The following is a 25639-nucleotide window of genomic DNA, read 5'->3' as shown; positions in this document are numbered from 1 at the left end:
TGACTCTACCCACTTGCCCCACCCCAACAGCCCTCACAGGCACCATCACCCACCACCAGCAGCCAACCCACACCCTGACCAATCCCCTCCCTTCTGATACCTGATCCTTCCCCCCACCTCCAGCCTCCTCATTCCCTCCTCCACATTATTGTCCTCATCTTCCCCTCTTTATCATCCGTGCCCCCCACTCCCTGCACCACTTTTGTTATAACTCAAATGCTGCTGGGATATGGTTCCATCTCAGGCCTTGTTTGCTCAAGGTTGAAGTACAAAAAACAGCTGTTAACAATTGAAAACTCTGATGGTTTTTTTTAAAGAAAGCTTCATTCATCATGTGATGAATGTTGTATTTTTAAAGCCAGGTCATCCAGGAAATGTTTTGTTCGTTTTAAATTAAATGTTATGATTTTTGAGAAGACTGACGAAGTTTCTGAGCCAAGCAAAATGGATGATCTCAATTAACCTGCACATTTAAGGTCAAAAGCCCCTTATCTTGGCTGATATTAACACAACTTGCTTGGAACATGGAAGGCCTGTATGTTTAAACCTGGTACTCTTCATCAAAATCTGCACCTTAAACTGGACAATAAGAAAGCATAATCTCTTAATTGATTGTACCCCTGGTTTAAAGATGTAACGATCCTTGACTGGCTTTATTTGAGCTCACACGGTGCTGCTGCAGTGCTACCCCTTTGCCAGATCTGCAGTTGTCTTTGGTGAGCAACCCGTAGCTGTGCTTTTCCTGTTGAAGGCTGGGCCCATGCCACGGGCGGACCAGGATGCAGTTGCAATTGCACTGCAGCATCTGCCGTTTTCCATGATTTGATGCAAGCTCATGATAGCCATGTTGGAGGAATGTTGAAAGTATTGATTAGTCCTTTTAAAATGAACTCCAAAGGATAGGATATCTTTATTAGTCACATGTACATGGAAACACACAGTAGAGTGTTCTGGGGGCAGCCCGCAAGTGTCGCCACGCTTCCAGCGCCAACATAGCACGCCCACAACTTCCTAACCCATATGCCTATGGAATGTGGGAGGAAACCAGAGCATCCGGAGGAAACCCACGCAGACATACAGGGAGAACATACAAACTCCTTGCAGACAGTGGCCGGAATTGAACCCGGGTCGCTGGTGCTGCAATAGCGTTACGCTAACCACTACACTACCGTGCGAGATGGTGTAATGAGGTGCCATTAAACAACATAGAGGAATACTATTTTTTCAGACTTGCAATTTGCATCGTTTTTGGTCCTAAACTATTGGAGAAATGGAAAAGTACAGTTATAATACAAATACTACAAAGATTTAGTCTGGGTGATAAGAAATGCCAACATATAGTCTTCAACTCAGCAGTATCTTCAACTTAATAGAGTTGCAATGAGAGAGAGAGAGAGAGACTAAGACAACAAAGGGAATGCTGGGAAGTATGATCAAAAGCTTTGTCAATGACTTTGGGTTTGAGAAGCATTTCTAAAGGAGAGTGGGGTTAGGGAGATGAGAAGGAACTCCTTTTGTTGTGCTTGGAGCTGCCTGAATGAGCGTAGCTTTCCTGCTTATCTGACAGCTTCCACATTCAGCCTGATAAACCAAGTTTTCAGCAACTTAAAGGAAGTCGCTTTGGCGCTGAGTACAAGTGACAACTGTAGTCACCTTTCATATATGATGTGTGGGCCAGGAGACACCTTATAACCTTTAAAAAATTGTGCTTGCTTTGTATGACAAAGTATCTTCGTATTTTATAGGGATGCCCTGAATATGCTGAAGCAAAAAGGAAGCATGTCAGCACCGAGGGCAACAGCCGCTGCCCCTGTGCAGCCCACTTTGAAGACACCTCAAGTAGCATCGGGTGCCCCTCCATATGGTAGACCATCCACTCCACCAATCTCCATCCCAGGACAGCCGTTGGCTCCGGTGAGATTTTATGAATCAAATTCAATAGAATGGAGGCAGATATTTTTAGTAGGTACATTATTTAACTTCGTAAGAACTTTCTTTGCTGTTTGCATAGATACTGAAAAAATAGACAAACCACACAGGTGAAATGTACGCATTGATGTTAATCCCAGTAGCTAAAGGCAACAGTCAGATATACTAATGATGTTGTATGTAGCTTCCTTGATGTATCAACTACTCTATGCAGACTCCTTGACATTACCAGATGTGGCTATCTTAATGTGCAAAATAGCTACCATGGTTTTTGGCATTGGAACAAAGACTAGACTATTTTTCAAAAATCCATTAAGATACCCTGACTATTAAGATGAAATTTCTTTGCCACTCTCTGCAATATATTCACCTTTCTCGTTTCTTCTTCCTCTCTTTTTCTCTCTGTCTTTCTCTTTCCCTTCTTTCATCCCCTCCCTAATCCCATCAGGAATTCCTCCTGCATGCAACAGCTTTTAACCAATGTTGCACTCTTAGCATGAAGGAAGTCAAGACGAAGAACCCACCTCAACTTGCCTGTATGTAGATGGCCTTTAATATGACAGGCCCCAAGGTACTTCACATAAAACATGGCCAAATGAAATTTAACACCCAGCTTCATAGAAAGTACTAGGGATTGCACTTTAGGATCACCTTAAAAGGAAGAAAGAAAAGTGTAGGAGTGTCTCCATATTTTCTTACAACAATGAAGTCGGCTACTCAGTCCATTGTGTTTATACCAGCTCTCTGAGCTATCATATCAGTCTCATTCTCTCATTTATTTACCTGTAACCTATTCTCTCTCATATACTGAGTATAAAGCCTAGGCAGTTGAAAACACAGCTATGCAGTGTGTGGCATTTCAAATCAGCAATGCACAAGATACCAGAACTGGACTAGTTAGCAGGGCTGGTGAAGGTTACAGAGATAGGTATAGGCAAGGCGATGAGTGCACTTGAAAACAAGAATGAGAATTTTAAAATCAAGGCATACTTAACTGAAAGCCAGAATAGGTCAGCGAGTGGTGATGGGTGAGCAAGATTTTACACTGTTAGGTTATGCACAGAAGTATTTGGGCTGCTTTTTAAGTTTATGGAGATAAGAAAACCTGGAGTGTTTTGAAATAGGCAAGCCTAAAAATCACAAGATCACAAGACAAGGGAGCAGAAGCAGGCTGTTCAGCCCATCGAGTCTGCTCCAAGGAAAAGGGAAAAAAAGAAATGAGAAATGGGGAATGGGGGGTGGGGGGGGAAGAGAAAAAAAAACCTATTCTAACCCCAATTTCCGGCCTTATCCCCATATCCCTTGATACCCCTACTATTTAGATATCTACATATCTCTTCCTTGAAAGCCCCCACTGATCTGGCCTCCACTGCTGTACGTGGCAAGGAGTTCCACAAATTCACCACCCTCTGGCTAAAGAAATTTCTCCTCATCTCTGTTTTGAAACTGTACCCTCTAATTCTAAGATTGTGCCCTCTGGTCCTGGACTCACCCACCAAGGGAAACAGCCTAGCCACATCTACTCTGTCCTTTCCTATCAACATTTTAAATGTCGCTATGAGGTCCCCTCTCATTCTTCTATACTCCAGTGAGTACAGTCCAAGAGCCGACAAACGCTCATCATACGTAAGCCCTTTCATTCCTGGAATCATCCATCTCCTCTGAACCCTCTCCAATGTCAGCACATCCTTCCTAAGATGTGGGGCCCAAAACTGCGCACAGTATTCCAAATGAGGCCTCACTAGTGCCCCGTAGAGCCTCATCAACACTTCCTTACTTTTATACACTATACCTCTCGAAATGAATGCCAACATAGCATTCGCTTTCTTTACCACCGATCCAACCTGGTGGTTAACCTTTAAGGTATCCTGCACGAGTACCCCCAATTCCTTTTGTACTTCCGTACTTTGAATTTTCTCTCCTTCTAGATAATAATCTGCCCGCTTATTTCTGTTTCCAAAGTGTACAACTGCACATTTCTCAACATTGAATCTCATCTGCCATTTCCTTGCCCATTCTCCTAAACTATCTAGGTCTCTCTGCAACCTTCCTATCTCCTCAATACTCCCTACTCCTCCACCTATCTTGGTGTCGTCCGCAAACTTAGCCACGAAACCATTTATTCCATCATCCAAATCGTTAATGTACAAGGTAAAAAGGAGCGGCCCCAACACCGACCCCTGCGGCACACCACTAGTAACCGGTAGCCAACCAGAACGAGATCCTTTTATTTCCACCCTTTGCTTCCTGCCAACCAGCCAATGCTCCACCCATTCTGTTATCCTACCTGTAATTCCATGACCTCTGACCTTATTAATCAGTCTCTTATGAGGCACCTTATCGAAGGCCTTTTGAAAGTCTAGATACACAACATCTACCACCTCTCCCTTATCCACCCTACCTGTGATGTCTTCAAAAAACTCCAATAGGTTGGTCAGGCAGGATCTTCCCTTCACAAAACCATGTTGGCTAGGACCTATCTTGCCTTGCGCCTCTAGGTATTCCATAACCCCATCTTTGAGGATAGATTCCAATAACTTTCCCACCACTGACGTCAGACTAATAGGTCTGTAATTTCCTTTATGCTGCCTCCCTCCTTTCTTATACAGCGGAACTACATTTGTGACCCTCCAGTCCTCCGGAACCATGCTGGAGTCTATCGATTCCTGGAAAATTATCACCAATGCCTCTGCTATCTCTAAAGCCACCTCCTTCAGAACCCAGGGATGCACCTCATCCGGTCCGGGAGACTTATCAGTCTTTAGCCCATTTAGTTTTCCTAGCACCTTCTCCCTAGTAATCTCAACTGAACTCAGTTCCATTTCGTGAGACTCCTGACTAACCGGCACATTGCTGATGTCCTCCACGGTGAAGACCGATGCAAAATATTCATTCAATTCCTCTGCCATCTCTCTATCGTCCATTATAATATCTCCTGCACCGTTATCAATTGGACCTATATCAACCCGTGTCTCTCTTTTACTCCTTATATATTTAAAAAAAACTCTTAGTATCCTTTCGAATGTTATCCGCCAACTTCCTTTCATAATTCATCTTTTCTTTCCTAATGACCTTCTTAGTTTCTCTCTGCAGGTTTTTAAAAGCTTCCCAGTCTTCTGTTTTCCCACTAATTTTTGCTTCTTTGTACGCCTCCCCTTTTGCTTTTATTTTAGTCTTCACCTCTCTCGTTATCCACATTTGTGGCTTTTTTCCATTCAAAACCTTATTTCTTGGAATATATCTATCCTGCAATTTCCTTATTTCCTGTAGAAATTCCTTCCATTTCTCCTCCGCCGTCCCTCCAGCTAGCTTACTCTTCCAATCAATTTGGGCCAACTCCTCTCTCATGCCATTGTAATTTCCTTTGTTCCACTGAAATATCGATACACCAGTTATCAGCTTCTCCTTCTCAAACTCGAAACTGAACTCAATCATATTGTGATCACTAGTTCCCAATGGTTCCTTTACCTTTAGTTCCCTAATCACCTCCGGTTCATTACACAGCACCCAATCCAAAACAGCCGATCCCCTGGTGGGCTCATCAACAAGTTGCTCCAGAAAAACGTCCCTTAGACATTCCACAAACTCACTCTCCTGAGTTCTACCGCCTTGCTGGATTTCCCAGTCCACCTTCATGTTAAAATCCCCCATAATTATCTTCACATTGTCACTCTGGCACGCTTTTTCTATCTCAAACTGCAACTTATCGACCACTTGGTGACTGCTATTAGGGGGCCTATATATGACTGCTACTATTGTCCTTTTACCCTTGCTATTACTTAGCTCCACCCATAAGGATTCCACCTCCTCTGACCCAATGTCCTTCCTTTCTATTGATTTTATATCGCTACTAACCATCATGGCCACACCTCCCCCTCTGCCTACCTGCCTATCCTTCCTATACACTGTGCACCCCTGGACATTCAGTTCCCAATCACATCCATCATAAAGCCATGACTCGGTGATTGCCACAATGTCGTATTTATTAACCTGTTTATTAACAAAGACATGACTGAGGATTAAAAGCTGATGAGCTGAGGCAGGAATAGCTCTGGGGATGACTTGGAGATGGCACAGATATGAGATTGGGAGCTCCCCTGCAAGTGACATATCACACCAAGGCTGTAGTTACTTGCTTTGGCCTCAACTAGAATGGAGTGGCTAAGCACAGAGCTTGTGGTGGGAACCAAAATAGTGGCTATGGTCTTCCCATTATTAGCTCACATTCTGAGTGACCAAAGTCTCCGATCATTCTCTATCATTTTTATAAATTGGTTCATGCAGATCTATTTAAAAAAAAGATGTATATATTAGTTTGAGATCCTTAAGTAGTAATCAATGACAAATAGGATGCTCCAGGGTATAGAAGTTTCAGGTGTGACAATGCAAAACAAGAAGGTGGGGGGGAGGGGGTGTCACAATACTGATAAGGAAGGACATAATGGTAGTAGTTGGAGAGGATATCCTGGAAGAATCAGCAAATGAGGCCATATGGATAGAATGTAGTAATAAGAGGGGGTGATCACTTTGCTGGGGTTATCCAATAGGCCTCCCAATAGTCACCAGGAAATAAGAGGAACAAATATGTAAGGAACACGTAGAAAGCTGTAAGAGTAATAGGGTTTTAGTAGTGAGGGGTTTAAACTTTACCAGTATTGTCTGGAATTACCTTAGTGCAAAGGGCTTTAATGGGGTGGAATTTGTTAAGTGTGTCTAAGAAAGTTTTCTGAGACAACTTTTTCTAATAGATAGTTCCGCTAGAGACAGGGCAGTACTCAACCTCATCTTAGGAAACAAAACTGGGCAAGTGATAGAAGTGTCAGTGGGGGAACGCTTTGGGAACGGTGACCATAATTCTATACGTTTCATGAAGTTAGAGAAAGGGGTAAAGTTGGTCCTCAAGTTAAGTGTCACGAACCAGCAACAAAAGAAACACACCAAGTCATACTTCAGTGTTAAAAACTATTTTAACTATTAATCACTACTTATAATAATACGAAAAATAAAAGTAAAAATGTTAGTATGTTAGAAATTCAAAAATGTTAAACCTTGAACATTAACCCCAAAAACTAAACTCTTCGTGTGTGTGTGTGGCAAAGTCCCAAACTCCAAGTCCAGGAATGGTTCTTAAAGTTCAGTTCCGCAAGCCATAAGGTGAAACATGAGCAAAGGCTTCTTCAACAACCACCGTTGTCTGAAGATAAGACGTAAACGTAGAGAAACATAGAGAGAGTAATTACGAAGTCCAAATGTTCCACAATGGAACCCAAAGGACACTTCAGTGTTTACTTGGTAGTGACTTCCTCACCCCGAAAAGCATCCGAATCGTGGTCGTCCACACAAATACCTGTTTCCTTCTACAGGTTAGCAACAAAGTGAACTCCACCAGATTACTTCCAATTTCCATACATGGATTTCAGTGGCAGGCACAGTTGTTGTTTCTCATCCATCGATAGAGAACACTAGCAGGCTGGTGTCTCTCTCCCTTCTCTCTCTCTCTCTTTCTTCTGACCTCTTCAACAACGTCATTACGTCCTTTATCTTCTGTTGACGTAAGCACGACACACACACACACACACACACACACACACTATCTTAAAGGGACTTTCACCGAGTCCATAACATAAGGTATTGAATTGGGGGAAGGCTGATTTCAATAGCACAGGAGAAGACGTGGTGAAAGTAGATTGGGAGCAGGTGCTTGTGGGTAAAATGACAGCTGCCACATGGGAGTCTTTTAAAAGAGAGTTAGTTCAGTGCCAACAAGTGAAGGGTGAAAGGCAAAAGGCAAGACAAGGTTAGTGAACCTTCGATGACAAAAGATATTGAAGGTTTGATCAGGGAGGAAAAGGAAGCATGTGGCAGGTCAAGGCAACTGGAATCGAGGGAGTCTTTTGAGGAATAACAAGTGTTTAGTAGAGAACTTAAGAAAGAAATTAGAAAGACAAAAAAGGCCATGAAATATCCTTGGCAAGTAAGATTAAAGAGAATCCCAAGACATTCTATAAGTATATCAGGAACAAGAGGGTAAGTGTGGGTTCTCTTAGGTACCAAAGGAGTAGTCAATGCATGGAGCCAGGCAATGTGGGTGAGGTGCTAAATGAACACTTCTCATCTCTATTTACCAAGGAGAAGGATGTGGAAGATAGTAAGTACAGGGAGGGGTATGTGGATAGTTTGGAGCAGGTTAGTAATAAGGAGGAGGTGGTGTTAGGTGTCATGGGATGCCTAAGGGTTGATAGATCCTCAAAGCTGGGTGAGATTTAAATCAGGTTGCTAAGGGAAGCAAGGCAGAGATAGCCAAAGCCCTAAGGGAGGCTTTTGCATCTTTGTTAGTGACATGCCAAAGGACTGGAGGAAAGCTAATGTTCTTTTACTTAAGAAGGGCAGCAGAGATAACTATAGGCCAGGGAGCCTTACATCAGTGGTAGGAAAATTATTGGAGAAAATTCTAAGGGGTAGGATTTACGTACAGTTGGAAAGGCATGGGCTGATCAGGTATGGTCAGCATGGCTTTGTATGAGGGAAATCCTGCCCCTTTGAGTTTATTTAGGAGGTAACTAAGAAGATTGATGAAGGCAAGGTGTTAGATGTTGTCTTCATGGACTTTAGTAAGGCATCGATAAGGTCGCACACGGGATGCTGGTCCAGAATGTGGAGGCACATGGGTTCCAAGGCAAACTGCCTAATTGGATCCAAAATTGGCCTGGTGATGAGAGCCAGAGGGTAATGGTGGAAGGATGCTTTTCTGATTGGAAGTCTGTGATCAGTGTTGTACTGGAGGTATCAGTGCTGGGACCCGTGTTTATGATACTTATTAACAACTTGGATGTAGGACGTACAATGGGTAAGTTTGCGGATGACAAGGAAATAGGTGATGTTGTGAATAGCAAGGAAAGTTGTCTAAGTCTACAGCAGGATGTCGATGAGATGGAAAGTTGGACAGAGCATTAACAGAAGGAATTTAATCCTGACAAGTGTGAAGTGCTTCATTTTGGGAAGTCAAATAGGGCTGGGATATTTACAGTAAATGATAGCATACCAGGGAATGTTGATGAGCGAAGGGACCTACAGGTCCAATTCCATAATTCCCTGAAAGTGGCAACACAGGTGGTGAAGAAGGCAGATGGCATGCTTGCCTTCGTAGGTTGGGGCAAAGAATATAAAAGTTGCGACATTATGTTACAACTTTGCAAAACACTGGTTAGGCTGTACTTGGAGCACTGTGTGCACTTCTGGTCAGCACACCAGAGGAAGGATGTGGTTGCGCTGGAGAGAGTGCAGAGGAGATTCACCCCTGGATTGGAGAACTTCAGTTATGGGGAAAGATTGGATCGGCCAAGCTTGTTTTCCCTGGAGCGATGGAGGCTGAGGGATGACCTGATAGAGATGTATAAAATTAGAAGAGGCATATAACTTTAAATAGAGTAGATAGTTTGAATCTTTCGGAATATTAAAATAAAAGGGGCATAGATTTAAGTTTTAAAGGGGATTTCAGGAAAAAGTTTTCTACACATGGAGTGGTTGATATCTGGAATTCGCTGACAGAGGAGATGGTGGAATCAGATACAGTCACTGCGTTTAAGAGACATTTAGACAGGCAAGGCAGAAGGATTAGTTTTAATATGGGTTAGTGTAGATGGACACAAAGGTGGGAGTGGACATGGTAGGCTGAAGGGCCTGTTTCTGTGCTCTACAACTCTATGACTAAAATAAATAATTGTCGTCAAGTGTATGTACACCCACTCTTGTTCAAGGCTTAGATGGATTTCAAAACAGGATAAATATTATGTTCATTTACAGTTGGTCTGGACAACAATTTATTTTTAAGAAAGAAAATCCATTTAAATGAGCATGTATGCATCCCCAATACAGTCAGTTCTGATAAATATTTGACTATTTTCCTTGGGAATGTTATTCTTGGATCAGGGCTATATTTTGATTAAGTTCCTGTAATTCCCTTAGATAAAAATAACAGTGGACTTTGCAATTACAGAAGCACCATTCTGTCTATAGAAAATTAATATTACTAAAACTGATTTTACTTTGGCCATTTCTCTATTCTGTGCATTGCTGTTATTATGCAAAATTGAACACATGATTGTCTGTATTTAGTTTTAAGGACAGATTTGTATTTATATAACATATCTCACACCCTCGAAACTATCTAAAGCCATTTACTTGTACCTAAGTACTTTTTGAATTTAGACACTTCTGTAATGTAGCGGCATGGCAGCCTCTTTTCCCACAGGAATGTGATAATATTGTACTTTTTTTTTCTAGTGATGTTGATTGACAGGTAAATATTGGCCAATGCAACAAGGAGAGCACCCCAAGCTCTTAAACTAAGTAATGTCACCTTAGTGAGAAAGTAAACTGGGCCACAAATCCCCAGAGAAACTCCAATTCCAACAGGTCACCAGTTAAAAAACTGCATTTAAGTGTCAGCCTGGGTTGCATATTCAAATCTCAAGTGAGACTTGAACCTGCAGCCTTCTGACTCAGAGGAGTATTGCAACCAAACAAGGCTAGGATCAGTACTAAAGTTGTTGTTCTGTTCTTGTGCTTGGTTCAAGGTATTACCTATATATACTGTTATTATCAGCATTACATTCAAAGAAGAAAATATATAAAAAGAACATAATGTTGATTAATTCTTCATGATATTGGTTTAAAATTAGTGTAAATCTTGTGCTCCAATCAGGGCAGTGATTGGAAGAGGTTTGTCTGGAGCATAGGAATCTGTGAGGAGAAAATAGTAATAACTCAGCACAATTTCCTAGTGATCTACAAATTCTCTGCTGTGTGGAAATGTACACTGAACATGCTAGCAGCCATCGTTAACATGGGCCCACCGTTGCAAAATTGCATTATGCATGAGACTGAGAGTTCATGCACAATTGAAAAGACTTTGCATTGGGCTCCTTGGTATGTTAGTGTGTGCACAGAAGACCCCGTAGAAAAGCCAAGTGCTTTGTAGAACCATGCAGTAAGTACCAATCGTGCTTCACAGTTAAGTTTTCCAAAGAAATTATGCATTGCATACAAATACTGCAAATGCAGTAGAACGTCTAAGCCTGTTTCTTCAGTCTAATGTGGACCATACAATGCAGAATTTGATTGTGTAATGAAACAGGAATAGTGATCTGCTGGTTAGGGAGGATCCCCTTGAAAGGTTATAACTCGGCATCAGGAACAGGAAAAAGGAGGGTCAAGCGGTGGTTTTTGGCCTTAAAACAGAGCTAACTTTGAAGGAATGAGGAAGGAATTGACTACAATAGAGAGAGATAAATCATTAGTAAATCTGCAGCCTGATGGTAGAGTCTAGGAAGTAATCAAAGGCAGTTGAAAGATGAGAGTCGTTCCTGAATAAATTCAGTCAGGCATTACAAGAATGTAAAAGGTTACCATCAATTGAAAAGGAGAGAAGTAGAAAGTAACAAGCAGAGAATGATAAAGTAATGAAGGCAGTGAAATATCTCTGTAGTTGATGTCAACGGTGGCAGGAAATCCAAGTGTATTGAAAATAAAGTCATTAAACTATTGTGGATTGCTACAGAAAACGATCAGGCTAATGGAACGCTGACCGTTGTATTTAGAAGACTGGAATACAAGGAGTAGAAGCTATTCTGCACACAGGATCCTGATTAGACCATAGCTGGAGTATTGTCTGTGGTTCTGAACACCATATTATTGACCTTGAAGGAAGTACAGTGAAGGTTTGCCAGCATTGTCCCGGAGCGGGGTGGCAAGGTGGGGCGGTGGTGGAGAATAGAAATTTGTTTCTAGTTATTGGCACTAAATGCTTGTGGGCCCTCCAGTACTAATTCTCATAGGACGTCATTAATCCTCCCAATTAGAGTTCCTGCCATTACTTCTACTCTCTGTTTTTTTACCATTCAGGCCAACAACTTATTATAACAATTCCACAAGCTTCAAAGCTTCACTGTCCAAGACTGAACTGAACTGTTTGCAAACTTGGTATAATTGACACCAAGATGTGCTTCTAACCCCACATCCACATCATTGCTGAGATCAACTTCCACTTTTGTAATGCACCCATCTCCATACCTGCTTCAAGTTATCTGCTGAAATCAAAGGTCACTGCTTTTGTTATCTCTCACCGTGACATTTACTATACTACTGACTGGCTTTCCACTTACTACCATCCATAAACTTGGTCATCAAAACTCTGCTTCCGATCTTCCATCTGGCTCTTTCCCTTTCACCTCTAACCCATCTACCCGCTGACTTGTACTTGTTCCCAGTTAAACAATGTCTTGATTTTAAATTTTTCAACTTTGTTTTCTATATCCCTCCATGACTCTTAAGTTCCTTATCACCTTCAGCCCTACAACCCTCCAGCATACCACAGACCTCTATTTCAACCGCTTTCTCTAATGTGAAGACCAATACAAAACAGATTTTCAATAGATACAACACACACAACCACGTGCTAAAGTCTGCAATTCCTTTCTTAAACCGCTTCTTCTCTTTTCTCCCCATGATGTTCTTTACATTCACCTCTCTGACCAAGCTTTATCTTCTCACATGTCTCCTAATTTTTAAAATAAAATTTTATTTACAGCGTGGTAACAGGCCCTTCCAGCCCAGCGAGTCCGCGCCGCCCATTTGAAACCCAAATTAGCCTACCCGTATGTCTTTTGGAATGTGGGAGGAAACCGGAGCACCTGGAGGAAACCCACGCAGACATGGGAGAACATACAAACTCCTTACAGACAGCGACGGGAATTGAACCCCGATCGCTGGCGCTGTCATAGCGTCACGCTAACGGCTACGCTACCGTGCCGCAAATCACATTACTGCTGTTAATATGTTTAAAGGCACAATATAAGCAATTGTTATTAGAGCTGGTAAAAGCATTAATCATAATTTTATGAGACGAAGGAATTGTAGTGAATCATTAGAAAGTGACAGAAGTTGCACCCCTGTTTGGGAAAGAAGAAAAAGATAAATGAGTATATTGTTTCAGCAGCTTCTCGTTTCACTCATGGATTAACTTTTGGTGTTCATTTGTGGACTAATTGCCCCCGATTGATTCAATTGAATTTTGAAGGAAATCTACAAAAGTCAGGAAATAGCATCTACTGAATAATATTTTGTGTTAGTCTTCACAATAGAGGGTTGGATAATATACCTAATGTTCCAGAATAGTGAATACAAAGACAGGATCTCAACTTCATAAACAGGGTAACATTACTGCATGCAGTTGTGGCACTAAACAATGACAAAACACCAGAACCTGATGGTGTCTATCTCAGAACCTTAAAGGAAGTGGGTGATCAATGTTTAGATGTTTCACAAGAGATTCTGCAGATGCTGGAATCTGGAGCAACACGCACAAAATGCTGGAGGAACTCAGCAGGTCAGGCAGCATCTATGGAGGGAAATAAACTGTCAATGTTTCGAAACCCTGATGAAGGGTCTTGATCCGAAACGTCAACTGTTTATATTCCTCCATAGATGCTGCCTGACCTGCTGAGTTCCTCCAGCATTTTGTGTGTGTTGTTTTAGATGTTTTAGCTATGATTGTAGAATTTGAGGAATTGTGCTTTTTAAATGGAAAATTGCAGATGTTGACCCATTATTTGGGAAAGGTGAAAGGGTAACTAGGAAATTTATGAAGTGCCATGAGTTATTCATCTGACATCAGCTGTGTAGAAGGTATTATAACTTAAAATTAAGGACAATGAACTGAGGACTTCCAGAAATTAGACTGGATTTGAAAGAGTGAAGATGAATTTATAATCAGTAAGATATGACTAAAGAAAATCATAAAGAGAAGCCGGGATGGCATAGTAGCATAGCGGTTAGCACGACGCTATTACAGCGCCAGCGATCAGGGTTTGATTCCCATCGCTGTCTGTAAGGAGTTTGTACGTTCTTCCGTGTCTGCGTGGGTTTCCTCCGGGTGCTCCGGTTTCCTCCCACATTGCAAAGACGTACGGGTAGGTTAATTTGGGTTTAAAATGGGTGGTGCGGACTCGTTGGGCCAGAAGGGCCTGTTACCACGCTGTAAATAAAAAAAAATTTAAAAATTAAAAAAATTAAATCACTAATTCCTTTAAGGACCAGATTATAGTTGTAGATAGAGCAATGTCTATGGATATAGTTTTTGTGAGCTTCCAGAGAATATTCATAAGGGTTTTGTAGAAGTTGCTGTTAACTAAAATGAAAATGCCTGACTGTATGGAATGTAGATAATTGGTAAAAACAAAGTGTAAGGATAATTGAAATAAGGAAATGAAGTGAAAGAAATGGATTAAAGATATTTCACAATGATCTGTGCTGGGGTTTCAACTACTCACCAGTTTTATTCATGATGTATAACATTAGTGAGTCATATCTCCTAATGATGCCAAGCATTGGCATAATAAAGTGTACAGATAGGAGAATAAAGTTACGAGGCATTTATGGATTAAGTGAGTGTGGATAATTATGATAGATTATATTCAGTGCAGATAAGTGTAAGGCCATCCATTTTAGACCAGAAAGAGTAGATCCTTATCACTTGAATGGTGTCCAAAGACAGTAAGGAGTCTACATGGACAGATCTTCGGGACCAAGCTCCCTGAAAGTGGTCGCACATGTTGATAGGGTGGTAAAGAAGGTGCATGGCACGCTTTCCTTTATTAGTCGAGGCATTGAGTTCAAGAGTCAGAAAGTTATGTTGCCGCTTTATAAAACTGGTTAGGCTGCATCTGGAGTACTGTATTCAGTTCTGGTTGCCCCATTACAGGAAGGATGTGGAGGCTTTGGAGAGGGTGCAGAAGAGGTTTACCAGGATGCTGCCTGGATGATTAAGAGGCTTGTGCTATAAGGAGAGATCGGACAAACTAGGGTTGTTTTCTCTGGAGCGGCAGAGGCTGTGGGGAGATCTGATAAAAGCTTATAAAATTATGAGAGGCATAGACAGAGTAGACAGGAGATATCTTTCTCCCAGGGTTAAAATGTGTAATACTAGAGGGCATGCATTTAAGGTGAGAGGAGGAAAGTTTAAAGGAGATGCGCAGGGCAGGCATGTTTTTTTTTACACAGATGTGGATGACTGGAAGGCACTGCCAGGCGTGGTAGTGGAGGCAGATACAATAGAGGCGTTTAAGAGGCTCTTAGATAGGCACATGAATATTGCAGAGAATGGAGGGATATGGACCATGTGCAGGCAGAAGGGATTAGTTTAATTAGGTGTTATTAGCTTAATTAGTTGAGCACAACATTGTGGGCTGAAGGTCCTGTTCCTGTGCTGTACTGTTCCGTGCTCTAGCTCCGAAGTCAAGATGCCAGATGTTAAAACAAATCAAAAAGGCTGATGGAATGTTAACTTTTATATCTGGACAACTAGAGTATAAAGAGAAGGAAGTTCTTTCAAAGCTATATCATTGATTGGTTTTATTTTCAAATGACGTGTGCACGTTTGATAGCTGTGGAATTTTAATTATTCTACTTCAATGCCAACTAACTAGCTGATACCAACCGATAAGGCTCATGTTGTGCACATTTGTTTTGATATGAAGATGCATGAGATCTATGGAGCCATATCCACCAAAGAGTTAAGGAACCTTTAAGTCTGGTCAATTAACCCTCTATTATAAAGATTCTCCTGCCCTGCCCCGCCCCCGCCACCCAAACAGTCAGTAATACCCCGGAATATTTGATCCACATCCTAAAAGGAGACATGATTGACTGGGCAGGTAAATGGTAAGGAAATCTGAACCATTACATTTTAAGCAAGTAAAGCAGTGAGAGGAAGACTACCGTCAATCTATTCATTACAGCAAACAAATATTGCACAGAACTGTTTGGGCACCTTTTAGAGCATTTGATGTCAACTCGGCAGGCATTATCTGAGGAATATTGCACTGGCCATGGAATAGATGTGGAAGAACAATCCAGTAATACCCAGAGCACAGGAACTAAACCATAATTTGAGTTACGTTCCCAAGAAAAAAGGAATTTTGGAATCTAATTGATGTTCAAAATAAAGATGGAGAACATCCTGTGATGGGGGGGTATAGCAGTATGGCATGAACTCATAACAAGACAAAGGGACCCTGTGATAAAGGATTGTGTGAGTGTGTACTGCACTTCTGCAGGTTGCTAAATAAAGAAAACTGCATTTATACACTGCCCTTTATGTTGCAATAAATAAGGAGACAAAAGACATGAGCATTGATTGAGAGGGCAAGGAATAGATATGTTATACTTAATAGGATGAGACTGAAAGAACATTAGAAGCAAAGGCTGTGGAAAGTTTTTGAGGCCACAGAGATGTGGCATAACAGAATGAGCTGAAAGGTCAGGGGCATGATAGTATGAATTATAAATGTCAATGAGTAGCAAAAATATATACACGCAACAGTGAGAAATGGAAGAAGGATGTTTGTAAGAGAATGGAATGAAGCCAAGGTGGTTTGGTGGAACAGGGACTCTGAAGCTGATTGATAGGGTAACAGGTACCAAGCATACCTTAGTGTGGTTTGGTTTAGCTTCTGGGACAGTCAGTTGAAATGATTAAAAGGAAGCTATAAATTCTGGAAGTTTGGAATAGAGTTTTTTGAAATTTGTTTTTGGATAGGTTGCAAGTTATATCATTACTATTTATGAAAATTGTTTTGTGGTAGCTAATGGGTGACCATTATAGAAGTGAGAATTATGGGGTTTGGGTATTGGGAAATTAGTCAATTACTGTTGTTTAGTAGTGTGTTGAGATCTGCAGTACATTTGAACTCCCAGAAATAGTGTGTTGAGATCTGCAGTGTATTTGAATTCCCAGAAGGTACTCCTGGGAATTAGTTTGCCAGTGAACACAATACAATGTGTTGAGATTTTAAATCAGATATCAGATCATCTAGATTACTGGGCCAGTGACAGGTCTCTATTGAATAAACAGAATCCTCACTCTATTAACCAAAGGGGCAAATCAAAGGTTTACTGAGATTTTAAGACATGATAGTGATTTCTGCTTAAAACCATGATTATTTTTGTAATGTAGATGAATGTATAAAGTATAGAGTGGATGTTTAGATACAATAAGAATCCATGAAAATGCTGAGTGTATTGGCCAGAAGTTGAGTTAGCCACAAAGGCCCATCAGTGCTTGTAACATTTTGCGTACAAGTCTCATTATTGTATGTTTTCTTGGTTAAGCTAACACTCTTCGGGAAGTATTTGGCAAACCATAGTAGTTTAGGGTCAAATTCTGGAAGAGCTAGTGTGCCATTGTGGTTACAATCTCTTCAACAGAAAGTGATGTAATACTAAATTGCAGTGTAGTTGACATCATTGTATTGTATGTCTGTAAACAACTGCAAAAGCTGCAGGCAGTACTCATAGAAATTACATAGGCTCACATTTCCTTCATGTAATTATAGAATGTTTCCAAAAGTAACCTGACGGATGAACTTTCCTCTCCCTTTAATTTTTCCAATGTAATGAGATGGTCTTTTTGTATTTTTGTCTTTTGACCTGTCAGTCACTCAGCCAGCAAGCTCCGCGGGCAAACATAAAGTACCTAGGATCCATTTTTACTGGAGCCTATGTTCTTATTAATATTTAGGTTGTGTGGATATTGTTAAGTCCAAGAAATTTCAATTGTCTTATCTGAATAATTTGAATAAAAATCACTGTATGCCAGGAATTAAAAAGCATCAAAAGTTTTCTCTTGCAAAAGCTACTTTGAGAAGTACTTTAGTATTAAATGAAGAAAGTATGAGGCTACACAGCTTTAAAAGAAGGAAACCAAAACTGATTGCAAAACAAGAATTATCATAAATTTAACTGGATTCTGTCATATCAGTATAAGAGTCAGGAAGTCATGTTGTAGCTGTATAAAACTTTAGTTAGGCCGCACTTGGAGTATTGTATGCAGTTGTGGTTGCCCCATTACAGGAAGGATGTGGAGGCTTTGGAGAGGGTGCAGAAGAGGTTCACCAGGATGCTGCCTGGATTAGAGGGTATTACTAAAAAGAAGTTGGACAAACTTAGATTGCTTTCTCTTTAGGCTGAGGGAAGACCTGATAGAATATGAGATGCATAGATAAGGTAGCCAGTCAGAATCTTTTTCCCAAGGTAGAAACATCAAATACTAGAGAGGATAGCTTTAAGGCAAGAGGCGGAAGGTTTAAAGGGGATGTGTGGGGCGTTTTCTTTTACACAGTGGTAGATGCCTGGAACATGCTATCAGGGGTGGTGGTGGAAGCAGATACGATAGTGGCGTTTAAGAAGCTTTTAGATAGGCACATGAATATGCAGGGAATGGAAGGATATGGATCATCTGCAGGCAAAAGGGATTAGTTTAATTTGGCATCATGTTCGGCACAGACATGATAGGCCAAAGGGCCTGATGCTGTGCTGTACTGTTCTATGTTCTATATAACATTTGTGGCAGGTTGGCCTGGTTAAAGACCTTCAGAGAAGTGGCTCACTCCAGTATGGCCTGGCAAGCTCCTGGGACTGTGCTATAAAAGCAATGATTGATTAGATTCGTACGTGATGGTTTATGGATGTTGGAACTGGTGCAGAGAAATTCTACACATGACTCCACTGTTGAAGTAACTTGTGCTTTCCTATCATCGGGGAAACTGGTTTACAGATTTTACTATCAGTGGCAGATAAAAAGACCAGGCATTAGTTTTACTGCGACTTTCATCAAAACAGTTTAAGAATTTTTTCATAGATATGCTCCATAACAAAGATAAGCTGCAAAATCTGAAGGGTATCTGCAAAATCTGAAGGGTATCTACAAAATGGGCATACTTTACTATGTATGATACCCAACTTATACTAAACAGTATAGAAGACCTATATAATAAGTTTGTATAAACTGACAGATTCAGGAGGGTGAAGAGCATTCCACTTTCCAGATTAAGGACAACACTCAGGTTACAATGGATGATAATATTAATGTATACAGGTTTTGCCTTAAACCAACACAGCAAAAGTTGAAGCAATTATCAACTCATCCTCTCGATACTCTTAAATCACACACTAAAATGGGATTACATTAGAATAGCAATATGATTTTTTTAGTATCTACTACTACTGTTCCCATCAAGATGAATGTCAAAACTTTAATATTTTATTTGTACAGTGTATTGATAGCAATTGAACATTGCCTATCAATTGCCAATTGACATTTCTAGCCTTGCTTGTGAATTCTACTGCCACAAATAGTTTGTGTTCATCAACATATGGTAGATATCTGTTCAGGTCCTGCTTCAGAACGCCCTTCCTTTGGAAGTTTGGATAGGTCCCAAATTCACGTTGCCTGCTTTAACAAAATTTCACTAGATTAAAGAACACAGATCTAATTAATAACTATATCTGTTGTGAAAGTAAATCGTTGTGAGCACTGTAGATGGACAGTACTTCATTACTCAGGAATAGTATGCTTTACTTGGGTGAGTGTAAAATTTTCCTCTTTATTTATTGGACATGACTTATCCAGCATATTAGCTCTACCTCATGGCTGCATCTTTTCCAACACCATCAACACCTCCCCACATATACAATTCCTAAGCTTCTGCTGGTGCAGAGGATGTCTAATTATGGATGTTCCTGGCAAGTTTGAATTTTATTGCCCTTCCCTACTTCTCTGCAACATATGCCATTCTACAGAGGGCACTAGGAGTAATGTGGGCAAGAGTTCTGTTTGGGCCTGACTAGGTGGGTGAGCTGATTGCTTGCCAACTGGTATGTACTGTGACATATAAAGTGTGCATCGGAATGAAAAAAGTACAGAAAAATATTTACCCATTGCATTTATTAAACTGGTGTCTTGTTTACCTTTTACATTCTGATTGATACTCTGTGATTTTAAAACTACCAAAAATATATTTTTGAAAGTGGCGTGTAAAAATACACACCAAAAGCATGCATTTGGCAAATTGCACTGTTTTATTAAGATTCTTCAATAACCCATTGACTCAAGTTTATCTGAAGAAAAAATCCGTTCTGACTAGTGTGGTTATTTTTCAAGTTTGCTTTTCCTTACAGCCTGACTAAATAAAAAGAAATATTTCTGATATAATTTGAGGTTTTTGTTTTATTTATTTTGTTTTTCACTTCTCCGTATCCACAAGTTATTTAGCAAAGTGAGATATATTTGAGTGGTCCAGTAAAAATTCATTGCCTCAGGTAGTCTGACTCTCAGGAAAGGAGAAGGAACCAGTGGGTGCTGCCCATGGAGTTTGCTGCCGTAGAGAAATCTCTTGGCTGGGTTGAGCTGTGCAGCCAAAAAGAGGAGAGACAGCAGCTTCCATCACGACCAACAGGAGGTGATGAGAGAGCTCGTAGGATCGGGGCAGTGTGTGAACAAATGGAACAGGTGCTGCCAGTCCCCTTGTTAAATCTTGGTATAGCCACGTTCAGGTAAAATTAAATCTCCAATGCAATTTTTTTAAAAGTTTGACAGAGGAGAAACACTCTGAATGTTGGATTGGCTGTTACAAGATGATGGACAGTCTTTGTAATTATGGCTGCTAATCCCACAAAATCTCAACAGTAAAGGAGAATTTTGGGCTGAAAGCATGACAGTGTTAGTGTCAGGCACGGTAGTGTAGCAGTTAGCGTGACGCTATTACAGCACCAGTGACCCGGGTTCAATTCCCGCTGCTGTGTGTAAGGAGTTTGTACGTTCTCCCCGTGTCTGCGTGGGTTTCCTCCGGGTGCTCCGCTTTCCTCCCACGTTCCAAAGGTGTAGGGGTTAGAAAGTTGTAGGTGTGCCATGTTGGCGCTGGAAGTGTGGTGACACTTGCGGGCTGCCCCCCAGAACACTCCACGCAAAAAGATGCATTTCACTGTGTGTTTTGATGTACATGTGACAAATAAAGAAATTTTACCTTATCTCATCAATTGCCTGCACTCACTGTGCAGTCCTGAGCTCCACACCTCAACGCTGAGCTGTCTGTGTGCCCTTCTGACATACTGTTTGTCCCACCGTGACCCCTGGTGCAGTCTTCTGCTGGGAACCAGGCTCCTTGCACCTCAGTGCGGCTGAGTACCTCGGGGGCAGTCTCTGCACCCTCCCCACACTCACAGGCTGTCAGCTGCAGTGTATTCGGGGCCAGTGACATTTAGTAATTCCCAGGGCAAGTTTTACGATGAATAAAAGTGCTGTTAAAAAAAATTACAAATCAAAACACTTGAAAGCACATTGCTATTCTAAAATATAAATGTGAAACACTGAAACTATCCCAAATATTTTCAATAAACATGACTTTTCTCCTTTCAGTTTGAATGGCCACTGCTGTACCTGCACCAGCTTTAGCTGGAGAGCTGGGAAGCATGTAGAAGATCATGTTGTCAATGAGGAGTTAGCAGGGGCAATCACTGCTGGTTTAAGCTGATGTCAGTGCTGACAACCAGGACTTCCTCAGGCATATCTGGGTAATTCCCGGTATAAGTGGTGGCATCGGTACAGAAGATCCACTCCCCTGAGTTGAAGCCGCACTTCTGGACTAGAACACATTACCTACATTATTGGAGGTAGAATCTCAGGGGTGAGAAATGCCCCCTACTTGTGCAGAATAATGTGCAAGGTTCTATGACCATATTTCAAAGACCAGGAATACACTGGGTGTTTCGTCAACCTGCATTCAGCATTCAACATCATCAAATCGGACTGCCTGACAGTTTATCTCATTGCTTTTGTTCCCAACTTGTGTGAAATTTGACTAATGTTTCTACCTACATAACTGCAGTGTCCATACAGATCTAACCTGTTGGTCACTGAGCATCCTATTGATATTAAATATGCAGTGTAAATGCAAATTCTTTATTACTTGACAATTTACATTGGTTCCTATTTCTTCCAGGGCACATTTACTGAAATTCCTGCTAGTAATGTTCGGCAAGTCATTGCACGGAGGCTAACAGAGTCCAAGTCTACCATCCCTCATTCATACGCCAGTATTGACTGTAACATTGAACAAGTCTTGAAGACAAAGAAGCAGCTTGCAAGAGGTTGGTTTTGCTGTCAATGTTTTCAGTTTGTTTTCCTATCTCCCTCCACAGATATTTGTCTTCTAAACTTTAGACACTAGAAAACATCAGGCAAATGTTGTAACTATCAAATAAAACACATTAGCTCAAGGGATGTGTGAAAAGAGGATGTGACACTCGAGCATTAAAAATATTTGTCACCAGACGAGGGTTCATACAGGATGATACATGCTTACTACACATGAGCATATCTACAATGAGCCGACCGAAAAACCTTACAAGCCACAAACCACATATTTATATGTACACAGCACCCATTGCACCCTTCTTCCCCCCCCAGGTCATTACACTCAGGCAACCACAGTCGAGGTCAGAAGCTGCAGACAGCAATGACTGAGAGTTCATCTGAGGCCCACAGGCATCTGATAACTTTCATACATAACTGAAGTATCGGCTGAAAATTCAGAGGGCTCCCAGATATAAATTGTAAATAGGTCTCGTCCACACTGGACTTACCCTCCACAGAAAACTATCAAATAAAACACATTAGCTCAAGGGATATGTGAAAGGAGGATGTGACACTCGAGCTATTTTTAACAAATTCCTTAATCAGACTTTCAATTACAGTGAGTGCCTGGGCCGTAAATGCTGAAACATTCTCGTCATAAAAACAGTGCACTGTCCAATTTATTGCAAGTGTATCAAATAATGAGTAAGGATCAGTGACTTGACTAGAAGACAGCAATCAACCTCATCAAGAGAATTAGATGGCAGCATTGAAAATTAGCTCAAAGCTTTATTGATTTACATGCTTCTTGAAAACCTGATGTGGTTACTGCATTGTAAATCTTTCTACTGTTTTACATGTTTTTGATTATGACTTCAGATTTGATGGGAACAATTTCTTCTAGCTTTCACTTCCCTGGCTTGTGCAAAGAAGTATTTTCCCATCTGAATAATCTCCTATACTGGAGTTATGATGATCTGCTTTCTGGTAAACAAATGGTTGCCTCACAAACATTTCAAGTGTAGTGAATGATCAACACCGAACATCAGTGTAAGCTGTAAGCCTTTGATGTATCGGCAAATTTAGTTGATCCTCATAACAGCGTTAACTAGGAATCATTTCACACCAAAGGCAAGGATGTCTGCCACTGTTCCACTCATTATGCTTTCCATTCACAGCACAGAGGATACATTTCTGGCACCACAAATGAGCTGTCACAATGATTATCATGTTTGTGGTCAGAAGTGTTGTTGCGCTCAAAGGCATGCTTGATAGCATGCGATTTCCGTTGGCCTCCCCCCCCCCCCCCAAGTTGGAGGACAAACCTTGTTTTCATTAAATCTTATTCATCAACTCAGCCAACTGTACAACTCATCCTCAGTGCTGAATATCATCTTCAGTCAGTGTCTACTGTGCTGTTGTTTAGATCGCAGGAAGTTTACTCTAGCATTCCATTAAAGTTGAAATTTTTTGGCCTTGTAAATTAAATAACTAACTCTTTAAGAGAATTAGTTAAGCAAGCAACTTCACTGAAAGCTAGAGCAAACAATTCGATGGAAGGCAAGCTTTCCAACCCCATTATGTTTCCTACTCGGCTGACACAATACTACCTCAAAGGCATGCGGTAGAAAGCAAAGCATACAGTGCTGGTGGAGGATAAAGATGCTGTTGCCCTCTTCCCACAGACACTGAAAGCACTGGAGCGCCCTTTGTACCTGATCTGACTTTTGACTTTGCAGCAAATTTAACAACAGCTGCTTGATCTGTAGAGAGAAAATTCCATGTTGTATTTTTAGAGCCTTTTTTTGGTATACTCAGGCTCTTAGCTTTAGATCTGAGGGGAAGTAGGTTCCAAGAAATGAGACAGGCTAGATTCAGGCAGAACCACCAATTTATTTTGCAATAAAAAAAAGAACCTTTTTTCGATTTAAATTGCTTCAACATTACCAAAGTAGTTATTATAATCTTGGCTAACATGAAAGCACATGATTGTGTTGTGGTCTATCATCATGAGTTCACTGAGGACTGGGTTTATTAAGCAGTTGTAGCACCTTTACTCTCTTCCTACTATCTCACTTGACAACTTAAAAGCATTTTATTTGCTGAAAAATAATCAGTTTAAATAATCTTCCCTCCCCATTCTCATGAACTACATGTGGGTAAGAAACTAAAGTGACTGATTTTGGACACTTTCTTGTCTGAACCATTATCATCTCCAGTTTACTTCAGGTCCACAGCTAGCACTTACCACTGGAGCTTCATGCAGGTTGAATGAGCAATTGGAAAGCAAAAATCTGAAATGAATACTGAATATGCTGGAAATACTCAACAGATTATCGGCCTGTGTAGAATGAGAAATAATGTTAACATTTCAGGTCCCCCAACATTGTCATAACTGGAAAAACTAACATTGTCACAAACCTGTTGACCAGGGCGGTGCTGTCACTTGGCAAACTGATCTTTACCTTGCAGAGGCTGAATGCCATCTCACTGACATCTCTCTCTGTATATCTGCCTCTGAGCCGAGGACCTACTGCTGAACACCAGGGCCATTGTCTCCCAGTAAGTCAATGACCTCACTTCCTCAGGCAGTTCTCCCTCCTCAGCCTCCAGCTTCGGTGTTCCCCAGTCACAGACGGCCACCATCCGACACAACTTCTCCCTCCTTCCTTCTGCGACTCTCTTGTTTGCTGTTCCATTTTCACCAAATTTTCTCACAGCACCTTCCTATTGGTATTGGTTTATTATTGTCACGTACCGAGGTACAGTGAAAAAATTGTCTTGCATACTGATCGTACAGGTCAATTCATTACACAGTGCAGTTACATTGAGTTAGTACAGAGTGCATCGAGGTAGTACAGGTAAAAACAATAACAGTACAGAGTAAAGTGTCACAGCTACAGGGAAGCTGCAGTGCATAGAACCATAGAACAATACAGCACAAAACAGGCCCTTCGGCCCAGCATGTTGTGCCGAACTTTAAACCTCGCCTAAGACTATCTAACCCCTTCCTCCCACATATCCCTCTATTTTAAATTCCTCCATATGCTTATCTAACAATCTCTTGAACTTGACCAACGTATCAGCCTCCACCACCACCCCAGGCAGTGCATTCCATGCCCCAACCACTCTCTGGGTAAAAAAACCTCCCTCTGATATCTCCCTTGAACTTCCCACCCATCACTTTAAAGCCATGCCCTCTTGTATTGAGCATTAATTGTGCAGGTAGACAATAAGGTGCAAGGTCCACAACAATACAGAGCTTGCCCTTTTACCTGTTCCTTGTTCACCACCTACTTCTAGGTAAAGCAGAGATCCACTTATACATTGAATTTAGTGCAATCAATGCTCACAGTGTAGCTTCCTTTACGTTGGAGAAACTAAATGCAGATGGGGTCACCACTTCTCAAAACACCTCCATTCAGTCTGCAAAGATGATTCTGAGCTTCCTGTTCCTGGTTACTTCAAAGTTCCGCCCTTCTCCCACTGTGACTGCTCTGTCTTGGGCCTCTTACACGGTTTCATTAAAGTCGAACGTAAGCTTGAGGAACAACATCTCATCAGACTGAGCCTTAAGGACAATGCATTCAACTATTTCAGATACCAAGCTTTTCTGTTTGTATCAGAACTTACCATTAACAATTCATTACACAGTGGTAATAACTTAATGTGCTGATAACTGTCCCCATTAAGGCATTTCAACTCATCCTATCCCAGACATTCCCTTTGTACCACATGTCC

The 25639-nt window shown here is 41.1% G+C and overlaps 1 protein-coding gene across 1 annotated transcript in view; it reads left to right on the top strand.

Moving 5' to 3' along the window:
• pdhx (pyruvate dehydrogenase complex component X) overlaps window positions 1-25639 on the top strand; it is a 174197-nt gene that overhangs the window by 86632 nt on the left and 61926 nt on the right. The window contains exons 6-7 of the mRNA XM_052029617.1: window positions 1746-1914; window positions 21765-21912. Coding sequence (XP_051885577.1) covers window positions 1746-1914; window positions 21765-21912 — 317 coding nt within the window. The remainder of the gene's footprint in view (window positions 1-1745; window positions 1915-21764; window positions 21913-25639) is intronic.

Source organism: Pristis pectinata, chromosome 14 (assembly GCF_009764475.1).
Source record: "Pristis pectinata isolate sPriPec2 chromosome 14, sPriPec2.1.pri, whole genome shotgun sequence".
Lineage (NCBI taxonomy): Eukaryota > Metazoa > Chordata > Chondrichthyes > Rhinopristiformes > Pristidae > Pristis > Pristis pectinata.
Note: the sequence above shows the minus strand (reverse complement) of the source record. Positions and strands in the feature narration are given on the sequence as shown.